Source organism: Pezoporus occidentalis, unplaced genomic scaffold (genome assembly GCF_034315485.1).
Source record: "Pezoporus occidentalis ecotype Australia unplaced genomic scaffold, CSIRO_AGI_Poc_V1 ctg45, whole genome shotgun sequence".
NCBI classification, from domain to species: Eukaryota; Metazoa; Chordata; class Aves; order Psittaciformes; family Psittacidae; genus Pezoporus; species Pezoporus occidentalis.
The window spans coordinates 5,910,106-5,935,443 of record NW_026915780.1 but is presented as its reverse complement, the minus strand read 5'-3'; the positions used below and the strand labels follow the sequence as shown (position 1 = coordinate 5,935,443).

The 25,338-nt window shown below is 38.2% G+C and overlaps 1 protein-coding gene across 2 annotated transcripts in view; it reads left to right on the top strand.

The window, feature by feature from the left end:
- Nucleotides 1-23,375, top strand: part of PLPP4 (phospholipid phosphatase 4) — a 60,900-nt gene extending 37,525 nt beyond the window's left edge. The window contains exons 6-8 of one of the 2 annotated variants that reach the window (XR_009967888.1): nucleotides 17,758-17,928; nucleotides 20,311-20,589; nucleotides 21,863-23,375. Coding sequence is in view for 1 of the 2 variants with exons in the window: in XM_062635320.1 (XP_062491304.1) it covers nucleotides 17,758-17,928; nucleotides 20,311-20,499; nucleotides 21,863-21,873 (371 nt within the window). In the remaining variant the exon portion in view is untranslated. The remainder of the gene's footprint in view (nucleotides 1-17,757; nucleotides 17,929-20,310; nucleotides 20,590-21,862) is intronic. The other variant, XM_062635320.1, reaches the window with a different exon arrangement.
- Nucleotides 23,376-25,338: the final 1,963 nt, after the last annotated feature.

Below are 25,338 nucleotides of genomic sequence, written 5' to 3'. Positions count from 1 at the left end.
TGATCATGTCTGACAGAATTATATGGTAGAACTAGATACGATGGAGAGGAGGAGGGAGGGATGCATGTGCTGGAATGAGATGAGACTTGATGTCTCTCTCGGTTCTTATGCTGTTTGTGGGGACTGATGCAAAAGGAGCTGACTACCAGCTTATACAAGGATGAGATGATGTTTTAGTAGCTTGTCAGAGTATCACTGATATTCTGTTTTAAAGCCTGTTTATATAATCCTTGACAAGTGATACAGTGTTCATCTGTGTGATATAATTGTACATGCTGTAAGTTGCCTGTGTTAAGTTTAGATGCAGATTTCTTGTCAGATAGTATCGCTATCATAATAGATGCCCTTTAAAATAGATACTATCATGATATATGCTCCAGGCTTCTTAAAATCCCTTAAGGCACTCTAAAATGCAAACCAAGGAAATTAATTTCAGGGTGCTTTTAAAATCAAGCAATTCTGGAAAAGGAACAAATGAATGGAAGCAGATTTCCATTCTTTAGGTCAGAAATCTTTAAAAGGCTGGCCTTAGTATCTTAATAGGACCAAGAATGAACACCTATCAACTTAATGTATGGTGTTAGACAATTTGTATGCTGACTGGCTATTGATTTAAGACACCATTTACCAAGACTGCACATAGATTTTTGCAAGTGGAGGAGTTGAACGTACTTTGTGTGAGTGATGTAGGAAGCCAGCGTAGGGAATGAAGAGTTAGAAACTGAGGGATGCTAACAAAGGTAGGATAAACAGCTATCAAAGAAAGCATGTTTTAGAAGCAAAAATTCATAGAAATCCAAGTCTTGTTCTAATTGTGCCTGAAGATTTTGACTTAAAATACAAATCCAGATCATCTTTCCAAGTTGGTGGAATCAAGTTTTGGGTACAGATTTGGCTAAATCAGAGGGAGAAACACCTGGTCCATAGCATTTTAACTGAGTCTTTGACCAGAATACATTTGTATGAATGAGGATAGGCCACCACTAGCAAGCTAAAAAGCGCTGCAAAAGGATTCTGTGTTTAGGTTAATACAGTTTAATGAATGAGTCTTGATCCATTGCCAAAACTGCGTCAACTTCCTCATTAGATCTGACCTTAGATGTTTGCTTATGTTCAAATGTTACTTACTGGGTAGTAAGTGGATAAACAAAGGAAAGGAACTAGACATCACTGAGCTGCCAGTGAGAAACATTGCTGCAGCCACAGAATGGTCTTGGGTTTTTGTGTCTGGTTATGAATGTTGTGAAGTGTGATGGCAGAGAGTCCAAAGCCATATCATGTGCAGAGAAAGGCTGTGTCCATAGACCTGTTTCGTGTCTGAGCTCAACAAGCAATAGACCATTCTGATGTAAATACAGCTTGCAGAAGCAGCAAACCCCATAGCATTGTGTTCTGATCTGCTTGTTATATAAATGATTTCTGAATGGACTCTCTCCTGAAACTTTCTCAGATAACAGCAGCAACTCAGCATACAGACTTGCTTCAAATAGTGTTCAGTAAAACGGGTTGTTTAGGGGAAGTAAAATTCCTAGACAGTCAGATATCTGATATACTGACATGGAAGTGCTTGTACAAGCAACGATGGAGAAATAATAGTAACATAACACATTTTATTTAGAAACAGCAAAAATCCTGTGTGAATGAAATGCCAAATTCTTGACTGTATGTGCTTTCTTAGAGGAAGTGATTAACCATGATATAACTCCCCTAAAGCTCTTATTCTACTCACAACATTTGCAAGCAGATTGCAGTTGCCAGAATTTTAGCCTTAGCTTTATTTAGTGACTATTTGAAAATGTGTTGGTTTTGAATTGGTCAGAACTATTTAAGCTGTGTTTCTCAGCTAAGGGATTGCTGGCATAGATCTGAGGAGGTTGCATGAAACTGGGTCTGATACCTTTGTGCTGAAGGAATAAAGAGTGGCTTGGTAAAAGTTTAATTTAACCTCCTTGGAGCCTGTGCTGCTTAGTATTGGCAGATTGAGGCCATGGTTCTCATGAATATCCACATACGCATCTTGAAATTAATGTTTGCTGTGAATAAATGAATAATCACATACTAGTTGGGTTTGTATCAGCTTATAGCTTCATCCCCAGACTTGTTAGGTTGTAGGTACCTCTGGAAATCCTTAAGTCCCAACCCATGGCCAAAGAAGGGTCAGTGAGAGTAGGTACTTCAGGATGGTGTCCAGCTGAAATTTGCATGTAATTGAAGATGGGCATTTCACGATCTTTCTCATAGGGGAACCTGTTCCAGTGTTTGACCACTCTCACAGTGAAAATGTTGTTGTGTTTAAATGCAATTTCCTGTCCTTCAATTTGTGCCCATTGTCTCTTCTCCTTTTACTGGCTCCTGCAGAGAGGAGCCTGGCTTTTCTTTCCCTGATACAGGACTTCGTAGTTCCCCGTGTTGAGCTTCAGGAGATTGATATTGGCTATTGATCCCAGAGAGGAAGGTCCTAATTGACACTAGTGGATTTCACATCAACTGACTGAAAACCAAACGTGATAAAAATGAGTCAATGGAATAACTCGGTGGCTGCAGAGATAATTAAATTTAAAATCCGATGTTGGATGGGATAGATTCATGGGAATAAAATCATTAAAAAGAAATCTGTATAAAAGTCGTGCGCTAGCAGCAAAATAAATAAAATACTCCTGTGATTTCATTTTTGTAGCCGCAATGTAATAATTTAGCTTGGAAAGTTGACTTTTGGTTAAACTGTGCCATTGGTTTTAGTTTTATTTTTTAACAGAATTCTGTATTGATTCCTGAGGCTCCTTTTAGCAAGGAAAAAATCAAGATTTGAAGAAACCGTTTCCCAATAACATCTCAGTTTGTTTTCAGCTTCCAGAACGAATGTTAACATAGTGCTGTACAAGAGCTCTTATTTCTTGTGTTTGTGGTTTTTAGGGTGTTGGGGTTTTTTCTTCTTTGCATTATATTATTTAAAGAGAGTTATAGTGGTTACTTTTTAATACAGCTGAAGAGATACGAGAATTTAATCAGAAATCTGACATTAAGCATGTAATCGGAGTATTTGTGGGGACAATAACAGTGACTATTATGTCATGTATTTCTAAATTACCTCCTTGATGAATGACAGTGTCTTGATATGTTTGATATGGCCTTTTAAAAATGGAGAAGGAAATGATTTTTCTCTGCCTTTCAAGCTATAGTTTATACTTACATCACAGTCTTTGTAGACAAGATGGTCAATAGCACATAAACACTTAAATTTTATGTATTGGTTGACCCCAATTTTACAAGGAATTCATGTTTTTCAGTGAAACAGTTCCTTTCACTGTTTATTTTTAACAAATTGCACTTTTTACACAAATAAAACCTAGGTAGTAATGTGTCACTGCTAATGTAACTTGTTTCCAGTGACCAGCTTTGCAGGGTTGTAACCACTTGTACCATGAAGAACTGATTTTTCACAGTTTCATTATTTAAGATGAGCCCTCACAGGTATAAACTTATTAAAGGGCATAATCTTGCTCTGATCAAAGTCAATGGCAGAACTGAACTGCCTGGAGAATTCCAATCTCTTAGTAGTCATCATTACTACAGCTAAGAAGTTTTCAACAAGCAGGGTTAATGAGAGCAGTAGCCAAGGAATTAGGATCTTAAATACCTACTATGCCCTTACATATTGCATTAAGAAAACATTGTCAGTGGAGCATGTTGCACACTGTAGGATCTGGTTATCTTAAAATTAGGTTATGCTCATTATAAGAGTATGGGATATGAGGTCATTTGTTGGGAGACAGAACAGTCTCTAAGAAAGGAAGTACAAACAGCAATGCAAAGTAATTGGTTACTGCTGGTGTAATAAACGAGATTACATCTTCAGACCAGTCCTGAATAGCAGTTTCCTTCTTTAAGTAGCCAGATTCCATTATGAATTAAAGCAGTAATTGCTCAGTCTGTTGTAACAAGCTTAAAAATATATAGGAAAAATTCTTCTGCAGAGGTCCCCCAGCCCTATCGAATAAGGAGAGAGGAATCCCAGCTGACTCCTTTTTTTTCACCACATCAGCATTTCTTCCTTTGCATATCCTACAGATATTCGGAATATGCATCCCTTTCCCTCCAGCGCTGAGGTATTTCCCGGAAGCGGAGTTTCTGCTTTAACTTCTTAGGAGTGCTTTCTAGTAAGGCCCTCACAGATGGAAAGAGTCTCTACTGGAAAGCTAATGCTACTGTTGGTATTTGCATTTGATGGTTGTTATTGAAGGCAGGTGGCAGTAAGGGAAATGATCATGTACGTCACCAACCTCATCCCTTACAGAGCATCCTGTCTTGTCCAGGAATGGCAGCATATCCAGCTTTGGAGGCAGTACATGGGAGATGGTTCTCTTGTGCAGAATAGAGAAGGTGAATGCTGAAGGTCTGTGCTCCACCCTTTTTCCAGGAAGAATCAATAGTTAATTTTCACAAGCTATCAAGAGTTTGAGTATAAACTGGCTCAGGTGCCAGTTTATCAAGCAGCTATAATGCATATTATTGGGATAAACAAGGTGGTTATTTATCTGCCTCTTTTCTTTATGAAAAGATGTAGCTATTCATCTTTGTCAATGGTTACTACTTCTCTGTCTGAAAATATATCAAATCTTCAGGTGAAAGGAAAGGTCCTTATCTTTCCATCTGTTTCCCTGAAGGCAGTAGGCTTGCTTCTAAGCCATGTAAGAGCTCTTTGCTTACAAGCACCTAGCTTTTTTCATTAAAATGACTAAAGAACTGAAGCGTGAGGAGTTACATCTCTCTGCTATCGAGGAAAATTCAACAGACCTTCTTGAAGAAAAGCTGGAAGTACTGTGATTCTCCATGGTAACATGCTATTGAGCAATTCCAAGGACTGCATGAAGAATCAGAAACTGTACCAAATGAGCCTGTTGCTTTCTTGATCTCAGGGCTGTGATTTGCTGACTTGCAGTCCACTGTCATTTGTGATTCACACAGGATGCCAAAGAGAGAGGAGGGGGGACCTTTTTGTTTGGTTTTGCTTTTCCTAATCTGGCGACCAGATCATGCAGGGAACTCAAAAGTAGAGTGAGACTTCAGAAGAGAGTAAGCAAAAGGATGGAACCGTCTTGAATCCTGTATCATTAAAGAGGAATAAAATGAATGACTCTCAAGAGAGCTGAAGTTGAAAAGTTAGCTGGAAGTCTACATAAATCTCTAAGCTTAAGCTTCAATAAACCAGTTTTTCCAGCATCTATTGCTGTTTCTTGTTTATTATAGCTGTTCAGCTTGCTTTCTTTTGTGTAGGAAAGAAGCTTAGTTACTTCTCAGTCTATTTCTCTCTTTTCTCTTGCTTAACTTTAACTTTTGAAGAAAAATTTTTAAGCTAAGTTTAAGGTACATGCTTGATTTCACAGCCTGCAAAAGGCTTCGTTGTGATGTTGTTGGCTTTAGCTCTGTGTAGAACTAAGACTATTGTTCTGACTGACCTTTTCAATTAAAAAGGCTTTGAGTTACACCAAAGATCTAAAGATCAATTTACATCTATGAACGGCAGTGACAGCTCTCCTCTGGAGTGAAATGGGTCAGAAAACTCAAGACTAATTTGAAAGTGGATGGCTGTCAACTCAACTCAGACAGACGAGGTTGGTGTATCAATTTCCGAGCATCTTTAAGGGAGAAGTCTCATTACAGCACTTGCAAACATTGAGATTCCATGAAATAGCACTGACATCAGACTCCAAAATCCATTCAATATGGTTTTGTATAGCATTTCTCTGCAAAACCAGACCAAATGTAGAGTTGTTTCTAAATGAGATGCATATTAGCTCTTTCTTAGTAATATGTCCTTCATTGTGGAGTTTTCTTCAAGGTAGGTAAGCTTAACAATGGGCTGTTTTAGGCAGCACTTTGGAGGTAAGAGAAGCTTGGCTACTGCACTGCATATGAGAAGCAAGTAAATAGCCCAAGCAAAACAGTGGGTTGGTTACCTGTTCATTGTATACAAGCATAAACATGTACCTTTTCCTTCTTCTAACTTTAATTTCAGGTCAAAGCCTGGCCTCGTGAAGGGTGTCCCTTCCTCCTCCTCTGCAAAGAGGAAAATGGAGAATCATTAGTCTTGTCAGAATTCCTGTTTTGAGAAGTAGAAGCTGATATCTGTGTGTGAATTTGCCCTCGGTCCCACCAGCTGTGAAACATTTTGATCAGGTTTGATCAGGAATGACTGCTAGGAGCTGTCCTTGCTCTTCATCTTGGTAGGGTAATTTTCTACATCTCTAAGACTTTCTGTGGCAGCATTTTCATTCTGATCAATCATACGCTGTTGAAGACAGTGTTATGACAGCCCCTTCTTATAGCACTGTATTTTCACATCACGGTGTGGTCTTCAAGCCCATGATAAGAATAAACCAGAATGCGTATGAGAGTGTTCTGCCTAGACTAGAGCTACTTGGAAGTAAACCCAACCATTCTGTTTCCATGGGGACTTTAAATCTGCCTACAGAGTGGTCACTTTCATGAGTTGGGGGGTTGCATTTTCCATTCTACAAAAGCTAGTTGTGATCAGTCTCCAAATGCTGCTGGTTGATGCAAACCCCTTTTGAGCAGCAAGAGTGATAGAGCTGACTCACATAAGGACATGTTCTTGTAATGCAAATAATCCTGACTCAATCAGAATTATTTCAATAAAGAGTATCAACTACAGTTCTGCTGTAAGCAAAAGAGAAATGAATCAATAAAATGCTTCAAATGGAATTGTAGAGTTAAAATGCTAGACCCCTTCCTTTAAGGGCAGCTGACTGATTTATCAAATTGCAGAAATCCTAAAGACATAAACACTGATTTAGGTCTCTTATAAACAAGGGGATATTAAAAGTCTCTTGAGATAAGAGCTTTGAGATAAATGCAGAAAATCAAGCATATTATTTATATCAGAAAGAGAAAAGTACAGAACATCTACAGAAAGCCTCATTTAGATTTTGCTGTTACTGTCAGTTCTACATAGAAACCATCCGCTATTACAAAGAAGCAAGTAGGTAATTTATTTCCTCCTCAGAGGACTGTGCAAATACTGAAGCCAGTATTTATCTAAGGAAACCTGCACAATAAATGTTAATGCAAAACATTTTTAATACTGCTTTGTTGCAATCACCTGGTCTCCATGGGGATTTTCTCTTGAGGCTTTTAGTTTTAGCTTCTTTCGGTCTAAACTAAGGCAGTGGTTTGGGAAGTCTCTCTGTCTGGGGTTCCTCCATCCTGTTTAAAACCCCAGAAACTCATGGCAAATGTTTATGTTAGAAGTTTCCAATTGTTGGAAGGCAGTGTGCGTTGGGCTCAGTGGGTGATAGCAGAGGTCTTTAAAAATGTGTGTATGTGTGTGTATGTATTTTTCATTTACAGGGGAGAAGGGAGAGAAGAAAAACATCTTTGGATGATTTTACTGAGCAAATTAATGAGAAAACAGAAATCAGAATGGTTGGCCAGATGTTTTCGATATAGAATCATAGAATCATAGAATAGTTAGGGTTGGAAAGGACCTTAAGATCATCAAGTTCCAACCCCCCTGCCATGGGCAGGAACACCTCATGCTAAACCATTTAGACAGACACTTGGGACTGAATATGTTTTGAACTGGTGAGGAGTGGTCAGTGATTCAAGGAATTCTTTATCATGATTAGCCATTTTATTCTTCAGTGTGTTAGCCTGTCTTCTTTGCTCATCTCATCCAGTTATAGGATGTATGCAAATGGTTCAGAGTTGCACTGGGGAAGGTTTAGATTGGATGTGAGGAAGCATTTCTTTACTGAGAGGTGATTGAATTCCGGAGCAGGCTTCCCAGAGGGGTGGTCGCTGCCCCATCCCTGTCAATATTTAACAGGCATTTGGACAATGCCCTTAATTTTTGGTCAGCCCTGAAATGGTCAGGCAGTCGGACTAGGTAATAATTATTGGTCCCTTCCAACTGCAAATATCCTATTCTGGTCTGGTCTCTGTCTTCCCCGCTCTGGCTTTCTTCCTTCATTACATGCTTGAAATCAGTGACTTTGTGTGAATGAATGCAGGAATATTCTGTCTAGAAAAATGGAATTGCTAGTTGCTGTAAATAACAAAAGTCTAAAGGCAAGGGTTAAAAGATATTTATGCTATCAAGCAATAGAATAGTGTATCTATCACTTTCTGGTATTGTTTTGTATGTCAAGGTGGCCTGAGTCAGAATGAAAAAGAGAGTATCACTGTTTCCAGAAAACACCTCTTGCAGTAGGGTAGGTAATGGGTAGGAGTTAAATATGAGGAGCAGGAGTATAATTTGGATGTGCCTATGGTTTGGCCTTGATTCTGGTTATATTGCTTACCTTGGAAACACCTATTTATCGCTAGCAACTATAGTCTTGATAGCTGAGTCACATTCCAGGGTCTGCATTTGCTTGGATGTGTCCCATTTCTCCTAGCTAAACCACTGATTTGAGCAGAAATCATTCTCAAGATTATTCCAAAGTGACTTTGCTGTCAGTCCAGTCTGCTCCTTGGTTTTGGAGAGAGAGAAATTCCTTGGGTTTCTAACTTCTGTAGAACAGTTATAGTCTCTGATGCTCAGATGAGGAGTTTCCTTGATGTGAGTTGTCATCTTGGACAGGTAAGGACTATCAGAACAGTTCTGAACTACTACAGCAGTTATTAAAAGAAATAGCACCTTTTGATATTGTCTAGCTGATTGGCTAATATTTTATCTTCTCTTTATCTCCACCATTAACTGTTCCACTGTTATTTGTCACTCTACAGTGGATTACCTTTGTATTACCCCTGAGAAGTTGCCTTCTCTGGTGATATCAAAGCTGCCTCCAATTCATGTTTGCACTTGATTTGCTTGATGAAGTGCTAATTAAATGAATGTGTCTGTGGTATGTCTTGCTGTGTCACTAAAAAGAAGACAGGAGACTGGAAAATATTGTCTTTTGAGTGAAAGGACAGCTAGCTCCTCCTCCTTTTTTTCACTATATAATTGAAATCAGTCAGTTGTAAAAATGAAAAGATTTTTACATTTTAAAAGCCATTAATTCATTTGAAAAATTAAAATGATTTATGTGTGTCAAAGTGAGGACATTATTGAATTTCCATAGAATTGTTTGCTACCTTGTGATAATTTATATAAAATATTACTGCTGCACATGTAATTATAGTTGGGTATCTAAATTTGGACTGTTAATTATCTTCAGCTAGCAATTTCATGGAGGATAATCATATTTCCTTCAGTTGAAAGCGAACATTTTAAGCAACAGATGAGCTACCAGCCGCAGGTTTTTGGCAGTAATTGCTGCTATTTCCTATTTTCAAGATAAATCTCTTAATTAACAGCTGTATGGCAGTGTCTCTCTGAAATATTTCATTCTCTTAAAGAAAAAATAAGGGAAATAAGGAATTGATTTCTTAGATATGCAAGAAAAAAAAGTAAAATCTCCTGTGGGGTTTATTGGCTTCTTAATTCAACTGTAAGTACACTCAGAAATGGCTGTGTTTAATGCTTTTACCTCTTCCCTGACATATTTGCCTCTCAGTATTTAATAGCTAAGGCCATTTGAATTTATGAGGGGTTTGTGAGATGTACTCTTTAAAGTTGTTTTCCAGCTCTAATAATAAATCAACTCTTGCTAGTATGTTTGAGGTTTAGATTATGTATGCCTCAAGCACATTGCCAGAAGACTTTCTATTTATTCCTGAATTTAGAAAAAAATGTGGGTTTTTAATATGTGTTATCATGTCAGTGTAAACCAGTTGCTCCTCACTGATATTTATGCGACCTAGCAAACATGTTCTTTGCATTGTCTTTCGCACTGTAGCCTTTAACATACTAACTTTTTTATTGGTAGTAATCACAATGTATTTTTGCCTTTTCTCTGCATGACTAAATAAATCACAGTTCCACTGTGTGCTCCACCATGGACAACAGCTTTATTGTTGCTATCCTCAGAGGATCTAGGATGAATGGGAAGTGAAGGTACCCACTTTCCAGTCCCTGATTCTCTTAAGAGTTATTTAAAAGTTTCTCTAAGGAAAGAGAAACTTTAGAAAGTTACTTACAACTTTGGATCCCAGAACTGAACTCAGTGCTGGTATAATGTAGCTGTGCAGCCACTCTCCTGCTGGTGTCCTGGTTCACTTTGCTACTTGAAGTGTGGTTGAAGAAAGCTTCAGTTTGCTTGCCCTTTCCTTCCCTGCAAACTCTTCTTTACATAAAACTTTTGTTTGTTGGTTTTTTTTTTAGCATTAGGACTTTGTTTCATGAAGTGATCTACATGTGGTTTAACAAAAAGACCAAACAATTCACTCAACGCTTGGTATTCCTGTCGCCTGTCAGGAGAAGAATGTATTAGCCAGGGACAGCACTAGTGCAGCACCATCATGGGGTGTTCAAGGACCAATTGCATCCTGATGTCGTTCCGTCCTAGGTTTAAATCTGATACAAGTTCATTAGGTGGACCTAATTTCACCAAGTGTAATTGAGAATCTTGGCAGTGAGTGAAGAGTAAAAAACATAATGTGTAGAAAAAGATGCCTCTCTAGTCTGCTGCAGTTGTATTATTAGGGTGAGTTTACAAGACAGTCTCTTGTAGTTTATCTTAATGCTAAGGCTGCTTTGATCAGGGCATGAGTGCTGCCCCTTCTCTTCAAAGTAATTCCAGAATCTGAGCCCTTTTAAGCTTGTCTTTACTGTGTCCTCAGAGAAAGAGGATATTTTCAAGGTTTCTGTCGAAAGAAATGGCAAAGCAGGCTATGGAACAGGTTCACTTATAGGACTCTTTGTAAATGCCACCATTAACTGAACAAATCAGAACTTAGCTCTCAGTTTTTGGTAACAAAGAGATGCACCCTGAGACTTCGTTAGATATTTCAGGTGTAAGAAGGTATCTTCAAAGATGTATTGAAAATAAAATGTCAGAAACAAACACACAAAAAATTCACAAGAACTCACTCTGACAGTCCTACACAAACAACCTAATGACTAACACTCTAGTTACTTGTTTTTCAGATAACATAGGTTTATGTTTTATTCTCATATGTCTCTGTCTCCAATACCTCCTTCTTGTTTCCCGGGTCCCTGTATACGTTTGTATTTTGTGATGTGGTTTTCATGCTGGTTCTGCTGAAGTCCTTCTTTTTTAAAAAGAAATTAATAAAGCTAAGCCAAAGGGAAGGTGATTGACTGTCCCACTTGAAAAAAAAAACAAAACCCAAAATATTTTGCCTGCGATAATATGCTCAAAAGGTTCTCTGGGAATTGTACTTCTATAAAATGCTCTTTGAATTGAATTTCATCATTAAAATTTATGTGTTAAAATTTCCTTCAGGAAAGATAAATATTTTAGTCTTTGAACAGTGTGAAAATGAAAACATTCACCAGCAGCCCTAGCTAAAATTGCAGTAGGCTGCTGTGCAATTCCAGTGATGAATAGCGTGTGTTTGCATTTGGAAAATATACAGTAATCACTGCAAGTATAAAGTATTACAGACAAAGAGATGGATCATTTTCTCTGATTGTTACACAGGTTGTTTGAATGGTTGTTTTTCAGTTTCATAATTTGTTGCCATTTTTTCTTCAGCTCAAAAACTGCTTACTGTAAAGAAGATGTGTATTGTGTGCTTAGCAAAGCATCCATTAGAACTTGAGAAGCTAAAGATCCTCACGGGGTAGTTTAATTTCCAGAAAACACCCACAAAAGCAATTACATTTTTAATGAATAATTTATTTGGGGTTCTTTAGATCAGATCCTTGTTGACAGTTTCTCAGTTTATGCATTTCAACTTGGTAATTGGTTCGGGCCGTACAGATGGGTTTTTAAACTCACCTAAATCCCCTGTCTGGAGAGAATCAGATGTCAAGATAGGGTCTGCAATGTCTCCAGATGCTATCATTCTCCTTATTTCTTCTATGAACTTTTAGGTTTTGTTTAAAGAAGGCGATCAAAACAATCTGAAAGAGTCAGTCTAATGTAGTTTTATTCATTCCAATAATCATAATGCCCAAGAGGAAACTTCCGTGACATTCTCCAAGTATCACTATGGTACAGTTTTAAAATGTGCCTTCCAATAGCAATTCCAGATATCCCACCTACCCAAACCAAGTTGAAATGCGCTCTCTTAAGCTGGTAATTCCTAAACCACTAAGATGTAAAGGTCAGAACACTTGTCTTCACACAAAAGTCTACAGCTGTCACCCAGTTAGTTCTATTCAATTGGGTTTTTTTTTGGTTGTTCCATTGTTTTACCCTTTACTGGTTGCTCATATGTCAGATCTGCAAGGCTTAGACCCATTGTCTTTAGAGAGTATCATTATCTCCTTCAACGTTTTCCATGATGGCGAGGTTCTGCATCTTTTGATGCAATTACAGGATGAAGGCTTAGTACATGTACTCCTTGGCCAGAAAGCATGCCAGGTTTTCAGGAGTTTTTATGATGTATTTTGCTCATGTCATTGCTGTAGCAGTAACTAAACATACTCTGATACTTCCTTTCACTTCTACCTCCCTAGGTGCTTGCAGTGGAATGTTTGAATCAATTCTGCATGTACTTGATTGCTGTGAAGTGGAAGCAGCAATTCTTGTAGGAAGGTTGTTGGACAGCCTTAGTGATGTTTTGCCTACATAGCAGTTTTTATATTTCTTTCTATTGTAAGTGTTTTCTGAATCAGCTTCTCAGATGAAAATGGCCCTTGATGATGGCAGTTTACAATTCGATCGTGGTTTTGTCAGTAAGAACTTCACCAGGTGTTGGCACATATGAGCTAATTTTCCTCCTCTGTCTTCAGATTATTTCTCTGGAAATTGCGCACTTTATCCAAGCTCCCATTCTGGTGCTAGATCATACTCAGCAGTGTGATATATAGGAGGTCAACAAAAACATCACCTCATCCCTTCTGACTGCCAACTCTGTGAACTTTTGAACAGTCCTTATCCAGCAACCAAAATAGGCAGTGTTATCTGCAGAGAGAAACCCCAGTACACTGCGTGGACTGACTTGTAGTGCTGACTTCAAGTTGATGGATCCCGTGTGTAACTGGTATTCAGAAATCTCATTCTGAGAGTGGGAATAGGGAATTCAATTTGATGAGCAGAGAAAGACAACGTGCTTGCCCTCTACCACCTCACTAGCTTGAATCGTATGACGGATCTTACAGTACAGTCTCTGAATGGTTTGTAGCCGTGTTGCAAACAAAATCAGTCAGACACCTTTGATTGGCAGGTCTACACAACCAGTGTATCTATGTTATGAAGTGTAAATAGTTACAACAGGTGTAAAAAGGAAATTAAATTGATTTAATTCTACATAAACTAATGTTTATTCATGACTGAGGCTCTCTAGGTACCATTAATATAATCTGGAGACTGCATATGCATTATTAAAGATTCCTTGTAGATAAGAATTTGAAATAAAGCCATGTAAGTAGAGCAAAAGTACAATACATATGAATTCCAGTTATTCCTTTAAAGAAACTGAAAACATAAGTAAGATGCACTCTGAATCTCAGCTCCCTTCAGAGTCTGTTCAGAAAGGTACAGATTTGCAAACCCAGGATTTTTATTGGTGTTTAAATTGCCTCCCTGGCTTAAACCAAATATCTGGTGCTATCAGAAGATCAGGAAATAGAAACAAACAATAAGGGGACAAATCATATATTGCTTAATGTGTTTTCCTCTAATTTCTTTTATCCCCTTTAAGTTAGCTCATTGCACTTATTCCTGGTGTCTGAAATTTGCATCAACATCTAATTTAAATTAACACTGTTTTATACTAATCAGACTGGTTTTCTTATTTTCATTCGTGTCAATGTCTCCAAAGAGGGCTGGTTGGTATTGCACATTGATCTTGCCTTTTTATATAAACAGAGTATTAACTTTTCATGATCTAAGGAGAAACCAACTTAGCAGAAGTGTTTGTGAGATGAGGAGCATTGTCTTCTTATGCAGAATGATAATTTTTCTTATAACATTAGGCTGTACACAATATGTTAGGGCATGGGACGTGTGTATGTGTGTGTTTGTATTTGCTTTGTGATACAGTGAACTATTGTCTCTATCTGGTGCAGAAAAATACCACTCAACTATATTCTACAGATTGAGCAATTCTTCAGCGCAAATATCACCTATACGCCTAGGATTCTTGTAGAGTTATTAATTTTATTGATTGACAACATCTTCAAAACACAGGCATAAACCAAAGTTGCTTTCATGGAGTGCACAGCAATCAAGTTGTCTTGAAATACATAATTACCTTTATGATGGGTACTCCCACATCCCAGAGTGTTTCACTATTAATTCCGTGTTCTTTGCTGCTGACTCTGTGCACATTGGGACTATCGGGTCAAGCAGCACTTTCCGGATGTGCGCGCTCCAGGGTAAGGGAAGTCAATTTTACAACACTGCAAAATAAAGCTGCTCTGCAGAATATTAGTTTCGTAGCCACAAGCTAGAGCATCATTATAGTACTTTTCCATCTTGCATTAGGATAAGTTCCCCTGAAGGAGTGTTTGTGAGTCTCTTTTCTTCCTGACCTTTAGTTTAGAGGAAAGCAACATCTGCCTTTGGGTCTAGTGCAGATAGAGCTCCTGCTGAACTTCCATATTCATTCATGAGCACCACCTTCTGAATTGTGGCAGATCCTGCAAAAACACAAATTCTGGGAATTTTTCTTAAATATCACAGGGTTTGCTCTAAAGCCCATTTATCTAAATTTTACTGCCCACCACACTGACAACTGCTGGTAAAATTGCCTGGCAAATGCTACTAATTCTGAATATGAGTATGTGCAGACTGAACACCTACTCTATTGTTTGGGCAGTATTTCTTTAAGCCCTCTAAATTGCTAGGCATTGTAGATTGCCTGAGAATGAAACCACAAAGCACTTGCTGTTTCTATGGGAATACTGTCTTCAGATTTCAGTTCATCTTCTACAAATCTACAAAAAATAAATAACCTGGGAAGGAAAATGGAAATATGAAAGTAAAAAAAAGAAAGAAGTATTTTTGAGAGGAAGTATTTGAAAGTATTCAATCCAGGATTGCACTTGATATTGACTATCCAACATAGATTGAGTTTTGTTCACTGCATTTACTCAACTGGAAGATGGAATGGTGCAGACGAGTCCTGTTCTTGCAGTCTCGGGTAAGTTTAGACATGAATCTAGTTCCAAAGGTCTGCAGAACGGACAGCCCTATGTCTGCTCTCAGATGTGGATGTGTGTCATCAGCCTATAAAGAGTTACAGGTCTTTGATACAAAAGACTATGCCACATATGGACAAAGCCTTGGGTGAGATGGTATAGTGTGAGGTGTCCCTGTCCATGGCAGGGGGGTTGGAACTGGATGATCTTAAGGTCCTTTCCAACCCTAACTATTCTATGATTCTATGATATAGTCTTTTGATACATAAGACTTTTTTATAGTCTTTTGATACAAAAGACCATGCCACAGTTCCAGTGCAACTGGAAGAGCACAAGAGAGGCGAGTGTTGTATTTTGTCATATTCCAGTGGCTATTCTAGGGAATGTGACAGGCACAAGAGCATGTCTACATTGGAAAGAAGCAGCAATGTTTACTTGGTTTTTTTGTGTGTCTGTCTACATTGAGTACTGAGAGTTGGAGAGGATGCTTGAAAAAGGGGAGAGTGTATTCCAATTTTATGAGACGTTGTCAGGACCATAGATGTATTTTCATCACTGTGGCTATAGCCTGGTGCTCTGACTATACGGCTCACAACCTGTTTCTGTGTCAGGCATGTTACCCTTAGGAAAAGAAATTTATTTCAGAAATACAATGATGCAGAAATGTCAGAAGAAATTATTTCTTATCTGATAGGTAGTCTTAAAGCAAGTTCATATGACATATGAGTTTATACAATACATAAGAAGGTAAGACAGTCTGCAAGAAACTTTTCTTTATTCAGGATTGTTTATTATATATTAAAGTTTGCCTCCCACTGTCTTCTGACAAGTACAGAATCAGCAGTTGAAAAAGCATGTAGAAAATAATGTAGTTTGGATAGTGGCTTGATGATAAACCAGCATTCTGTCTTGCTCTGCTTGTCTAAAGAAGTGATTTATCTGTGTGTTTGAAACCAAATTTTCAGTAATTGCATTCAAACAGTTATTCACTATAATCTTATGAAACTACTCCATTGTACTGTCAGCTAAAATTGACCATCCCGTAGATTCATCAGCAGAACACAAAGCAATGACTTTATCCCACCTAGCATTTGGGAACATGAAGAGGAGGGCATTTGAAAAGCCCTGGCAAGAGATTAGGATAGAAGATGCATGCCTAACTATTCTGTGGTTCTATGAGATAGTGATTTTATGATTAAATTCACTGGACGCACAATCAGAACAGGCATATGTATTATAAATGTGACCCGTTAGTTCTTATGGAGGCACTTGTATATCACAAAGATAAAAAATATAAAGGCAGCCAGGGAAAGAATTTCAAATGCTTGGATAAATATTTATAATTTCACTATCTGTGCTTTATGTGCTCATGTTCTATTTTGATCTCTGAAGTCAGGAGCAAAGTTGAGTATGACATTTGTGGAGAAAATAGAAAACGTATTTCACAGAGCTACCTGTTCAAGTGCAACGCTACTTTTCCTGCAGTAAAAAAGAGAGAAATGTTCAAAAGCTTTTGTAAAAAACATTTAGAACGTGTATTAAACATATAAATCCATCTGGTATTCCTCTGGGAGGTGAAAAGTAACAAGATGAAAAAACGTTCATTACAGAAACTTAGTGCCCGAGCTCTATCACCACTGCCAGTTTTGTATTTCTATAGAACAAGGTTAATGGAACCTAAGTTTCTCGTTTAAATGTAATTCCATTGCAGTAAAATCTGACTGAATCCTTTTCTGCTTTGAACTGTGACTGTTTAGAGTAAGTCTAAAATCGGGAAAGATGTACTGAAAGTTAAGCATGAAAGAGCTCTTGCGATTCCAGTTTTAAAAATTGCCTAAATGTTTAATTTCATGTGCAAATAAATTCTTTCCACAGGCAATGTCTGCCCCAGAGGAAAAAGCTAAATTGCTAATGGAAAGAAAAATCTAAATTGCTATTGGATAGATGAATGTCTAGAGGTACCACAGTATTTGCAGACTGGTCAGATTATGTGAAAGCTGAGTATCTAAGAGAAGAAAGTTGATTTGCTTTTCAGTTTTCGCTTGCCTGATTGCTTGCATTGCTACGTAGATAACACTATTACTATGGAGAACAGACATACGTCATGAATCTTGGGGCAGAATACTTTTTCCCATTCATCCCCCTAAGAATTGTGATTATGTAAAGTTTGTAAGATCATTGTTGCTTTATGAAAAAAGACAAAGCAAGAAAACTCTCTACCTAGGCAATTTGCTACATCCTTTTAAAATATTGAGTTATAACAGCATCACTTATATGGTTGCATAGGAATCACCATTTGAACTGTGAAACCCCCTCAATTATTTGCAGATCGTAGAATCCCAGACTGGTGTTGGAAGGGAGCTTAAAGCTCATCCAGCTCCAAACCCCTGCCATGGGTAGGGACACCTTCCCATAGTCGAGGTTGCTCAAAGCCCCATCCAGCCTGGCCTTGGACACATCTAGGGATGGGCAGATGGGTCATCTCAACGTAACTTAGCTCCTAGTAGCACCCTAGAAAGTCCAAGGCTTCTGTCCAGGAGAAGGATCCTGCTGTCAGTTCTTAAAGGATCGGAAGGGACAGTATTGTTACAATGATAGTGACAGAATTACTGTAATTCTGTGTTTTTCTTTATCAGTTGCGTTTTCAGGCCTTGGCTTTACCACCTTCTACTTAGCTGGAAAGTTACATTGCTTCACGGAAAATGGCCGGGGGAAGAGCTGGCGGCTTTGTGCAGCGATCCTCCCACTCTACTGTGCCATGATGATTGCCCTGTCACGTATGTGTGATTACAAGCATCACTGGCAAGGTGAGACATGAAAACACCTTTTTTGTGCTATCTTTTATTAGCCTTATATTTCTTTAATTATTTTAAGTAAATCACATGAGTTAAAACTCATCGTAGTATGCTATAGGTTTTCCTTGCTCCTGGATTGATGCTAGGGTTTCAGTGTCTGAAATTTTACTGCAGGGGTTCTTTACTATTCTGTATCTTTACATACACAGTGTACATCATCGTAGTTACATACAGATCTAGATCAGTGTTTTTTTATATCATCCTTTTTATAAGTGTACACATGTGCCACAGCTCTCCTGGATGGATCCAGCTGTAGGCTGCATCTGGCCCATTAGAAGCTCTGCCTAGTCCATGCCTACTGCTTCTCCATGTATCTGCAAGGTGCCTGTTGGGTATGTGAGGGACTGCTAATATATTGACACATATGCATTAGACTAGACTGATGCATCTGTGTGTAACCAGTCATTGCAAAGATGCATTCAGTCATTTGTATTCTGGTTATTGGGTGCACCTGATGTAATACACTGCTTTTCATTCATATCAAAGTATATTTGGCATGAGGTGGGTTCATGTTCCCTCCATGAGAAATATAGAAACATTGCAAACCGAGCTCTATAGCATAGATTGAAACAGATTCTGCCCACACTGAAAAACTTGCTGCAAAGTTTGATGCTTTCTGTTCTCTTAACTTTTTTGGCCAAGGTTCTAATTGTTCCCAAGGTGTCACTTTTACACTTTCCAAAGTCAGGTCCTACTTAAGGAAGCGAAATATTTTATTTTCTTATATCTTGTTAAAAATGATTTTCCATAGCTTTGCGCTGTGTCTATTTTTATGTCGATACTTTCTTATATTGACTATTTGTTAGCATTGGATTCAGCGTGGTACCAAGCACATGGTACCAGTGAATATTCAACAGACTGTAACTGCAAATAAATGTTGAATGTATTGAGTATGGATGAGGAGGTTATTGAAGCAGCATGCAGTGTCTTTCATGATCATAAAGTATATTCACAAAGCTAAAGAAACATGCCACACAGTGTTAAAGCTTACCTTTGTGAAGGAGTGACAGTTATTGACTGAATGGAAGATGGCTCTTAAGTCTTCAACAGCAGCATCTGATATACGAGTGAATTGCATAAAAGGTCTGCTTGTAGATGAACCTGCATCCTTAAAAGTCTACCTATAATCAACCACAAGGGATATGCTTAAGTGAAGCATCAGGAGTCTGAAGGATGCTTAATCCTAAGCTTTTATATAGGCAGATAATACCGTGTTTGGTACATCTTATTAAAATAAAAGATTGTGTCAAGCTGTATTCTAGCCAGTACCTTTTACCTCACTTCTATTATTGTTTGTGTTCAAATCTGAGGATTTCAAAGTCAGTGTGTATTTTCAGTGATATTTTGCTCTGGTTGCTTGAAAATGAAGCATAAGATCTGGGAAGTAAATTAGTAAGACAGCGGGGGAATCTGACAACTGAACAAATCCTCTTACATTTCCAGTGCTGTGTGGTTCTGATGGAAAACTTGTAATTGCCCATGTGAGAAGGCTGCAAATATGTCACACACTGGCCTTATTTTATCCTATTTTATTTTTTGGTAGGAGTATGGGATAGCAAAGAGCATCAAAAAAATTCAAAAGGTGTCAAATCAGTTATCAGGCATGCTTAGTCTTTGACCTCTCAGGTTCTTTTAGGAAGAATTCACCCAGCTTGAAATGGTCCTTGACAGCTGTTTTTCTCAGGAGTTACAAGTGAAATTAATTGTTCTAGCTAGAGTGGCCCACTTCTGAAGGAAGATAATTTTCCATCTTACATTCTACTTGCTCCTTGTCTGTATTGGAGAATGCCTTCTGGAATACAAAACAAGAGTAGATCTCTTGTAGCTGTCATTCTGGGGGGTACTTGGACAGAGACAAGGAGCAGACTGCACACAGTGCAATAGTTTGTGGTATAACTCAGTGGGAGAGTATGCTGTAAACACCATAGCTCTGCTGTATTGTTCATAAATAGAAAACCTGCTGGTGGTCATTGTAAATCATGGCATACTAGAAGAGGATACATGGGTTGCTTATTCACAAGTGTTGGTCAGAGGAGATCTGCAACATCATGGAGGCCCCATGGAGGCTGCTATTCCCCTTGTTCATCTCCAGAAACACAGCCAATTGTCTAGATTTTGGATATTCAAGCTCTTGGAGATGTCCCCAGCAAAATACTGATTTTGTGTCCTATGGGATTGTGATATTGGGCTCCAAATTCTTTATGAAAATTTAAAGTTCACAGTTTCTGGGTTAAACACTTCCAGGTCAACCAAATGTCTTTTATTTACAGTTGTTACCGCTGCCTGACCTTTCCATAGTAACATGCTTCTGGTTTTGTTGCTTTTCTTCTCTAGATGCTTTTGTTGGAGGGATCATTGGCCTCATTTTTGCTTATATTTGCTACAGACAACACTACCCTCCTTTGGGTAATACAGCGTGTCATAAATCTTATGTCAGCCTGCTAGATCAGAACTCTGTGAAGAAAGAAGAGAGACCTACAGCAGATAGTGCTACTGGCCTGCCTCTAGAGGGAATAACTGAAGGTCCTGTATGACTTTAAGAAATGTGCAGAACGAACTTTTAGCCTTCTCACATTTCCTCCAAACTGGTCTCTTAACACAGTGTCTCTTACTGTACGTTGTTTTTCTTTTGTTTCTTTCCTTTTTATAAAGAGAAAATAAATATTTTGGTTTTAATGGCATAATAGCATCATACTTCTACAGTTAAATTTTCAGTTCATATTGACTTGCTGAATTATCTGTTTTCAGTCTCCTGCGAACAGATAAGCCACTTGAGGGAAGGGGAAAGAACAGGAATAAAAACAATCTTATGTGGAGGAATGGCTAAGAAAGTAATTTTAAGATGTGTTTGAAGACAGGGTAGATCTGGAAACAGATTTTCTAAAGTACTGAGTATCTCTTAGCAAGTTCTGGTCATCTTCAGCACTCATTGATTTTGCTGGGTGATGAATACACAAAGCACTTTTCACCAGATGCTCAGCATCTGTTGTGTCTAGACATTTCTCTATATAACTTAATAAGTTAGGGCATCATCTTTATGTTTAGCTTGTTGCCTTCTAACATTAAAAAAATCTCCACATGCTGGTAGAACTTTGTATTAATTGTCAAGTTTTGACAATTAATTCTAGTTACTACTAGAGCTACTAATGATCAAGCAGCCAAAAGGTGTGAATGGGTAAGTGTTTGTAAGAGCCAAGCTTCATGCATTAGTGGTTCCACAGGATGATTATAACAGTCAGGAAATTCCACACTGTTAAAATTATTATATAGCTTACAGAAACATATGTTCATAGGAAGGATTAGAAACTTGGTGTTTAAATAAAATCTGCAATTTTTTGAGGGCAATCACGGTAATTACTGCCAAAACAAAATGAAATAACACTCATGACATTCAACAAGCTGAAGTCTTTGAAATAAGTTTTCAAAAAGCCTAAAACTGTGAAGATAAATAATCACAATGTTTTCTGTGAATCTCGGTGTGCCACGTTCATTCTTGTGCAGTGACCCACTGCAGCACTGGCTGTCTAAAGAAATGCAAAGATTCTCATTTGTGACTTTGGGCACACAACCACGAATGCTTGTGGTGGTCTCCAGCACTGTAACATATCCATAGGAATGCTTGAGACAGTTTACCACTAGACCCATTCCACATTTTCAGCTCATCATGTTCTTGAGCATGGGTTGGTTGGTACCTGGATTGAAACTCACCAGAATCAGAACGCTGTTGGTATGGAGAAGATTACAAAGTGTATGATTTTAGTTAACTTATTATGGGTAGGTCCCTGTTTTATTATGTCTGCACTGTGCAGTATGCATCCCGTTCCTGTGAAATGATGTACCTTTGGGTGGCAGAATGTCAGATTCCAGATTTTTTTTTTTCCCTTAGGTATCCTGTGAAAATGCAGGCAAATGTTCCAGACCACATCTTGGCAGTTGAACATTTCTTATCTGGAGCTGCTGGTTAAAGCAATCAAGATAGCGCTGATCAACGACCATTATTACGGTGCTTTAGACTGGAGGATACTGCTGCCATAATTATAGTTTCTGTGTTACTGGTGGAATATGTATTATTGGCCTCGTAGGCATTTTGTGATTCAAACGGCTCAATGTCTTCATGTAAAGCTTGTCACTTACTTTTCTCAAAGGTAAGCTTCCTAGATTTTTCTGAGAAGAGCTACTTCCTCATTGGCAACACTTGAACTTTTATAGAAAAGCAAGTAAATTAGAAGCCCTTTAAAATAAATGTAGTAATTGTGTACAAGAGGATGCAACCTTACTATGTATAAACTTACATGATATTTGGAAATAACTATAAATAGGAAATGACATTAAGGCACAGAATGTAAAAGGCATGAACCCAGGAGGGTTCTGCAGAAATTAAGCCTGATTTACTTGTAAAACTGATACCAGTTTGAGCGCATCAGTTAGAGACAGGGTTTTTTTTCTGACAGTTACAGTATTCTGAGCTCTAGAATAGAGACAGTTACCCAAATGTAACTGGGGTTGCTGATGTATATATGCTGGTTCACAAAACTAGCATCAGCAAAGCAAAATTGTTCCAGCATTGCATTTGCACTGGATTTGACAAAGCACTCCTCTAGTGTAATCAAGGTCTTATTCTAGAAATCCACACAATTTAGTGGAGGTTTAATCTTTCTATAAAGTTTTTAAACCATCCTACAGAATTCTGTAACAGGGATATCATTTTGTATCTTTCATAGGGGAGGATTAACGAAAGCCCTACAGTAAGGGTATCATGTCTTTACATTATACAGGGCTTAGCCATTAGCTTTTTCTTTCAGCAGGAACCCTAGTCTTCCAGGTTATATGCAAATGTTAAAAGAAAATAAGACTTAAATGAAAATTAGAAGTTTAATACTGATGCATAGAGCATTTTGCATGTTTTTATATAGATCTGGCTTATTCTTAAAAATGAGTGGGGCCTCCTAAATGTGCTGTACACATTCCTAGTATTTTAATGGCTTTTGATACAAACGAGCTATCTTTGGCATGAGGAAATCTTATACAGCCCTCAAATGAGTAGTGGCTGTTTAAAGATTGGAATATGAAGTGTAATGCAGCGTAAATACTTACATTGCAAGAGTAATTGGTGAACTTTGCCAAGCAGTAAAGAATAACCTATTTTAATGGGAATAATTAAATTGAAAGTCATCAAATAGACAATGTAAAAGCTTTGATTAGAATGTAATTAGAATTACGAAAGACTTAATGAAATGAAATTTGTGGAGGGATCTGTGGGCACTGTAATTACCAGTGCAGAGTCAGCGTATGGAAGGCTTTTTTGTGGATCAGTGTATTTTAATCTCATGCTTTCTCAGTGTGAAGGAAATGTAACGTTGTAACACACCAATAAAACAACACATGAATGTGGGTTTATACATCTGTCTGTTATCATTTTTCTGCGAAGAATAAAAGTTACCAAGTTTCATTAATAAACCACGGGGAGTATTTCAACAAAACAACCCCTAATGTGACGGCAAACAGCAGCAGTTCCAAAAGCCATTACTGACACCCCTAAACTGGAGCAGCCTTCCTCCTGCTATCCAACTTGTATCCAGGAAAATGGACCATGTAAGTCTGTGAGGTTGAAATCATTAAATATTTAACCAGCTAAACTGCAACAGATCCCTTTCATCTGTCAAGTTCCGTATTTCAAATAGCACTAGGAGTGCCATATTTAATAACAAATGTGGTCGGACTGGAAAAGGAGGACAGCATCTAATTGAACACAGCAAAATGTCCTGAATCCAGGAGAGGCATGAGGTTGTGAACCAGTCAGCAAAACGTCCCACAGCCAATGCATGTCTCAGGCAATGTATTAGAATACAACTGGAGCAAATACACCGATTCATTCTCACATTTTCATGTATGCAGTTTAGTATGATTTGTCCCTCTATTCTTTTCCTTATGGATCCATCAAGTTCTTTCTATTTAATATGAACAGAGAACCTCATTTTCATTCTTTCTTTCTGTGGCAAAAAAATCCTGTGCTATGGAATGGGAAAAAAAACTTTTCTGGTACTAAAATTCCATTGACTTTAGTGGAACTGCTCTGGATCACTAAGCACATCCTGAAGATGGTACACTATGTTTCTATTAATTCATGGAAAGAAAACAGGAATTCTGCTCTTCATTACACCACTGTAGCTACTGCTGGATTGTGTGAAGTTACTCCACAATAGTACTCTTACCAAAACAAAACTTGAGATTTTGGTCTTTCATCACTGCAGGCTGGATCTTGCTTCCAGTAAACTCTCAACAACTTAAATGTGAAAAGGAGAGTGTATAGTTCCTTTCCAAACATACAATGTTATATTGCAGGAGTCATCCTGTTGTGGGTGTGCATTAAACAGCAAATAGTTTCAGGACTTGTGTGCCTACACACGTCTTAGGAGGGACGTTCTAGGAATGCACAGCTATCATTTCAACTGGGCAGGAAAACCTTCCATGTCAATCTGTGTAACAGAGAGGTTTAAAGCTGCATGAACATCCATCTAGTGGAGAATTTCTTTCCTGCAAGAGACAAGGCTGAATACTTGTCATTTTTCTCCAGAATTCTCATGATCAAAGAGTTTAAACATCCTCTCAGGGGACTGGAGCACCTCCTGTATGAAGACAGGCTGAGAAAGTTGGGGCTGTTCAGCCTGGAGAAGAGAAGGCTGCATGGAGACCTCATAGCAGCCTTCCAGTATCTGAAGGGGGCCTATAGGGATGCTGGGGAGGGACTCTTCATTAGGGACTGTAGTGATAGGACAAGGGGTAATGGGTTCAAACTTAAACAGGGGAAGTTTAGATTGGATATACGGAAGAAGTTCTGTACCATGAGGGTGGTGAGGCACTGGAATGGGTTGCCCAGGGAGGTTGTGAATGCTCCATCCCTGTCAGTGTTCAAGGCCAGGTTGGATGAAGCCTTGGGTGACATGGTTTAGTGTGAGGTGTGGCTGCCCATACATGGCAGGGGGGTTGGAACTGGATGATCTTAAGGTCCTTTCCAACCCTAACTATTCCACGATTCTCTCCAGATGTTCCAGTGTTTTTCTCAAATTCTTTTCTCTATTCTCTTAGAAAGAAAATCATATAAATAGGCAGCTCTCTTTATTAAGACCACATAAAAAGAAAAATAGGAACAGTATAAATAAAAAAGTAAAACACATAAATCAAAATTAATAAACTGTGCAAAAATCAGTTTTATGCAGAGAAAGCAAAACAACATCTTATTGCTCAAATGGCATTTGTAACTATGCAGTCAATAGGATTGGTAATCTTTAGGTAATGCTATAAATTAGAATTCAAGGCCATGTTAATATGCTTTAAACCCCAAAAGAAAAAAATCTATAAATA